We start from the raw sequence: 5,087 nt of genomic DNA, 5'->3' as shown, positions 1-5,087 counted from the left end.
TTTCCGAAGGGCCCATTTTCTCCCCTCCCTTCTCCCGGAGAAATGCTCAGACCCAGCTTTAAAATTCTGCCCCAGCTCTGGCGGCGTATCTGGAGTGGAAGGAAGGCCGGGCTACAGCACCCCGGGGGTGCAGCGCCCCGGGGATTCGGCCCAGGGGCGGACAAAAACACCAGTCTCCAGGGGTAATAAGAAAATGGAGAATACTGTATTTGCTTTAGAAAGTTTTTACATATAGATAAACACGCAGTTAAGATAACAGTAAAAGCGCTCTACAGGGAGTGAGAGATATCGCCAAAGCAGCTAGGAGATACTTGAAATAGCTTTTGCTTAAGAATACTACGGTCTCACTCGCCGCTTTTGCTGTTGACGGGGTCCCTCTTCCTACCCCAGCCCGGAAGAGCACGCCTGAAACACCCAACGGGAGAGGAACCCCCAAAAGCAAAGAGGTGAGCGGGGGAGGGGGGAGAAGGAGGGAGAAGAAGAGAGAAAGAAAGGGGAAGGGAGAGGAGAGAAAGCAATTATAATATACAGGCAATTTCTACACATATATTACAAACTGGGAAAATGACCAATCATTAAGATATACATAATTCATATAAAATTTTGAAATAAAAATAAAAATCTGTTACAGTCATAACTATTCTTTTTCCACATTTATAACCAGTACCCACACAGGCAGTGACAGAGTGGAGAGAAAAAGGTGCTTACGAAGAAAATGATTGTCTGCTGAACAAAAAAACAGAAAATTGCATCTTGTTTGACCAATACTTGGACTTAAAAACAGGAGAGAGGGAGAGAAAGAGAGAGAGGAGAAAAGCGAGAGACCAACAAAAGGCAAGAAGCATTTCCCTCTCCAGGAGTTCTTTCTTTTTAAACAAATTCCGAAAGGAGATGGCGGTTTTATTTTTTTTTTCCTCTTTTTTTTTTTTTGTCTCTTTTGCTTTTGTTGTCTTGTCATCATGGTGGTGGCTTTTGTACAGTCGACTCTTTTTTTTTTTTTAACCGTTTTAAACTAGAGAGAATATTTTCCCAGATACAAATAAATCGTCATGCAGGTGGGGTGCCGGGTCCGTGGGAACCGAGAGGAGAAGCCGTGCGTGTCCTAGAAAGTATACAATGGTCACGTCTTTTATGTTGTCTGCCCACAACAGCAGCGCTTGTGGCTGTCTGTTGACCGTAGCAGTCCTCTGGGGTGGCCGAGATGGTGAAGGGTGGTTGGGGGTTGCTGATGGTTTGCGTTCAAACTTATTTTTCTTGTTGTTTTTTTTTTTTAAATATATATTTTTGGCTGGGGTGGGAGTGAGTGCGCTTGTGTGTGTGTGTGTGTGTGTGTGTGTGTGTATGATGGTGCGTCCTGATACCGGTTTGTTCTGGGGCTGGAGGAGGAGGACGAGGAGGAGGTCAAGGAGGAGAAGGGGGACACGGAGCGGAGATGGGGTGGGGGGCCGGAGGGCGGCCTTGGGCATCATATATCGCATTCCGAGTCGCTGGAGGTTACCGAGAGGATGGAGGTGCCGGTGTCCACGCGCTCCGCCAGGCTGGACACGCTGGTGGTGGGGCTGGCCGCCGTGGACGGCGACTCTGCCGAGCTGTGCGTGGGGCAGCCCGGCTCGGCCAGCGAGCGCATGCCGCCCGGTCCAATGGCCTGGTGCTGGAGCCTGCGGGAGACAGAGAGCGCCGCCCGCCCTGACACAGCTGCCGCCGCCAGCTCCTCCAAGCCGCCTCCCTCCCAGAGCCCGAGCCACCGGGAGCCGCGGGGAGCAGGCCTACCCCCGCCTGTGCTCCCGGCCTCCCGTCTCCGCGCCCTGCGCTACCGCCGCCCCCGACTCCTCCCTGCGCTACCGCCGCCCCCGACTCCTCTCTCCGAGGCGCGCAGCACCTGCTCCTGCACCAGGCTGTGCCTTGGGCGCCACAGAGCCTCCCTTGTACAGATCCTGATTTTAGTCTGCCCTCCCCGGGGCTCCCTGGAGCTCCTTAAGGCTCGCCAGCCCGGCTGGCCTGGGAGGAGAGGTAGAACTGGAGACCGGCCGCCTGGGGAGGCCTGGGGCACACACAGCTCAGGACACCGAGCCCCAGTGAGCACAAGTCCGAAAGGGACAGGCAGGTGCTCCTTCCTCCCCAGCCCCTGCTATTCTGAACACTAAGACATCTGCCACAGAGCAGCCTGGTCGCCCTGCGCCTCCTGCCCTGGTCCCCACACTCCCCGGGTGGCACCGGCTGGCTTTGCTCTCTAGAAAGAGCGCAGGAGCGGGGAAGAGCAAACACGGATGCTGGGAGCAGAAAACTGAGGAAAGAGGAGGGACAGAAAGATCAGGAGGGAAGTCTAGCCATCCTGGGTGCCCCATCCCAGGGTAAGCAGCGGCTGCCTGCACGTAGTGTCTCTGAATTTCCCTACGAAGAGGCTTTCCCAATGAACCTGGGCACTGCCCCCTTCGGGCGAAAACTTGGTTCCCAAGGCGGATGAGAGGGCTGAAGACTCAGGCCTGGGCCACCTAAACCAGAGCACACTCCCTCCCTCCGTGAGCTCACCCCCAGCCCCTGGCCCCCTCGCCTGCCTGTCAGCACCAAGGGCCTCCTGCTTCACAGCAGGCCAGGCACCAACCCAGGCTGGCAAGGAGCACGGGCTTCTCACCCAACTCTTTCCTTCCCTCTTTCCTCTCTACTTCCTTCTCCTTCCTCCATTTTTTTATTTCTCTTGGAGTTATTTTTCTTCCCACTTCCCCCAGGCCCATCTCAGCCAGGGACAACTTTGTGACTCTGTGGCCAACTTGCCAGCAACAAAACTGCTCCTGCCCGCTTTGCAGTCCAGTGACCCCAGGGGCTGCACCTCAGCCCCGGAGGCGGCAGGGCTAACACACACCCCTCTCCACTCCCAGCCGGCTCTCCTGCTCCGGATCAGGCAACTGGCAACGCCTTGGGAAGGAGGGCCGCTGCACGGTGGCCGCCAGCCTCTTTCCTGTGGGGCAGGGATCCAGGTCAGTTCCCTCTCCCTGACTTTTGTGGATCCCTCCCCGTGTGTGCAAAGCATGGAAATAAGAACCGGGTGGCAGGCAAGGAGTGCTTTCTTCCCTCTCTTCCCTGTCTGCCGGCTACCACCCGAGGAGGAGCCAGGCCGGAGCTCGGGACCTCTCAGAAGCCGGGACCAGGGACTGTGGGCACTCACGCAGGCTCTCTCCACCCAGAGGAAAGACCCTCTAAGATCGGCAAAGCAATCAGTACACACGCAACGTCTGTCCCTCTTCCCTCCGTGCCTGGGCCAGCGGAAACTTTCTCCAACTGGCCAGGGGGCCGAGGCTTTTGGAGAGCAAGCTCGGCAGCCCCTGGCCCCCTGACCCGCCGCCGGCCCCCATTTCAACCCTTCTCCCTCTCCCGGGTCCCCTGAGACGGTAGCCAGGCCGCGTGGGGGAGGGGGGGAGCGCCACTGACCTGTTCTTGGCCGCCGCGGCGCGGTCGCGCTGCCTCCGGTTCTTGAACCAGTTGCCTACTTGTGTGGGCGTGAGGCCGGTGGCCTGCGCCAGTTCGCGTTTCTTGCTGGGGTTGGGGTAGGGGTCCTGCAGGTACCACTCCCGCAGCAGGCTCCGAGTCCGCTCCTTGAAGCAGTGCGTCTTCTGCTCGCCGTCCCAGATGGTGCGCGGCAGCGGGAACTTCTTGCGCACCCGGTACTTGTCCACGGGGCCGAGCGGGCGGCCGCGCAGCTTCTCGGCCTCCTGGTAGTGCGCCTCGAGCCACATGGCCTGCAGCTTGCCGTGGGACTCCTTGGTGAACTTGTGGTTCTCCAGGATGTGGTAGAGGTCGCGGAAGTTGCCCGTGTGGAAGGCGACCACGGCGCGCGCGCGCAGGATGGACTCGTGCTTGTTGATGGCCTCGCACGCCCCGGGGGCCACGGGCAGCGACCAGAGGAAGCGGCCCAGCCGCTCGATGTCGCCCGTCTCCTCCAGCGTCTCGCAGACGCTGGCCACCTGCTCCGGCGAGAAGTTGAGGGTGGGCAGCTGGAACATGGACAACTCTTCCGGGGGGGGCCTGGAGCCGCCGCCGCCGCCGCCTGCTCCGCCAGCACCGCCGCCGCCCGCACCGGTCCCGCCGCCGCCTGTGCCGCCGCCGCCGCCGCCCGCACCGGTCCCGCCGCCGCCGCCGCTGCTCGCCACAAGTAGGGAGCGGTGGTGAGGATCGGCCAAGTTTGGCAACAAGAAGTGGGAGGAATAGAGGTCTAGGGGGGAGCGGAATACCATGGACTGACCTGGGAGGAGAGGAGAGAATTCAGGGAGAGGAAGAGCGAGGGGAGGAAGAGGAGGAGGAGGAGGAGGAGAGGGGCGCCGGGGACCGGGCGGAGGGAGAGGAGAGGGGGGAGGAGGAGGGAGAGGAGAGGAGGGGGGAGCAGGAGGAGGAGGAGGAGGAGGAGGGGGAAGAGGAAGGGCGTAAGGGACACCCACACCCCACACACATCCACACGCACACACGCCCGCGCAGCCACATAGAGAGGGAGGAGAGGAGAGCGGCCCCGGCGCGCGCGCGCGCAGAGAGCGGACCCCGCGGCGGAGAGGGAGAGAGAGGGGAGAGCGAGAGGAGGAAGCGCGAGAGCCAACCACCGCCGCCGAGTCAAGATTCAGCGATCCCACAGCAATCGCCCTAATGACAACAGCCTCATAATATCTCCCCTAAATCCACAGTGAGTGCGGCATTGAAACATTTTGTTTCGCTTTTCTATTGGTCTGCGGCGTGTCGTGGTGGGGGTTGCCACGGCAACCGCTGCCAATCACTGTCAGCCCTGCCAATCAATACCCAGAACGTAAGGACGGTTTTACCACTTAGCCAGAGGGGCGGGGGTGGGGGGAGGGTGGAGAGGAGGAAAAGAGGGAGAAGGGGGAGAATTTTTAAAAAAAAATGTTTGCGACTCTTAATCTCGCCAAGTCCCCCCACTTCTCTCTCTCTCTCTCTCTCTCTCTCTCTCTCTCTCTCTCTCAATCCCTTCTTCCCTCTTCCCCAAAGAAGTTGATCCAGAAATGTAAAAAGCCACGGCCCTAGAGTTGTTACATGAGACGAGCAATTTAAAGTGTGGGATTTTGTTGGGGGATGAGCGGCTCCTCATG

At 59.2% G+C, this 5,087-nt stretch overlaps 1 protein-coding gene across 2 annotated transcripts; it reads right to left on the bottom strand.

Annotated features, from left to right (window-relative positions):
• Positions 1 to 293: 293 nt before the first annotated feature.
• SIX3 (SIX homeobox 3) lies at positions 294 to 4,357 on the bottom strand. 2 transcript variants are annotated; one of them, XM_084901137.1, is made up of 3 exons: positions 3,427 to 4,357; positions 1,499 to 1,658; positions 294 to 1,102 (listed from the first exon to the last, which is right to left on the bottom strand). In XM_084901137.1, the coding sequence occupies exons 1-3, from the start codon at positions 4,227 to 4,229 to the stop codon at positions 1,013 to 1,015; spliced, it is 1,053 nt and encodes a 350-aa protein (XP_084757263.1). In that variant the 5' UTR covers positions 4,230 to 4,357; the 3' UTR covers positions 294 to 1,012. The 2 variants fall into 2 exon arrangements, with proteins under 2 accessions (XP_084757263.1, XP_084757262.1); XM_084901136.1 differs by lacking the exon at positions 294 to 1,102 and having other exon boundaries at positions 1,389 to 1,658.
• Between the last annotated feature and the right edge of the window lie 730 nt (positions 4,358 to 5,087).

Source organism: Pipistrellus hanaki (genome assembly GCF_964339955.1).
Source record: "Pipistrellus hanaki genome assembly, chromosome: 12".
Classification (NCBI taxonomy): Eukaryota; Metazoa; Chordata; class Mammalia; order Chiroptera; family Vespertilionidae; genus Pipistrellus; species Pipistrellus hanaki.
The sequence above is the reverse complement of the archived record's forward strand: the minus strand, read 5'-3'. Positions and strand labels throughout refer to the sequence as shown.

Coding starts and splice junctions, on each gene's coding strand:
- SIX3 (XM_084901137.1), bottom strand. CDS start 4,229: ATGGTATTCCGCTCCCCCCTAGACCTCTATTCCTCCCACTTCTTGTTG. Junction 1,659..3,426: donor GCCGCGGCGGCCAAGAACAG/GTCAGTGGCGCT, acceptor TGTCTCCCGCAG/GCTCCAGCACCAGGCCATTG. Junction 1,103..1,498: donor CCGGCACCTCCATCCTCTCG/GTAACCTCCAGC, acceptor TATACTTTCTAG/GACACGCACGGCTTCTCCTC.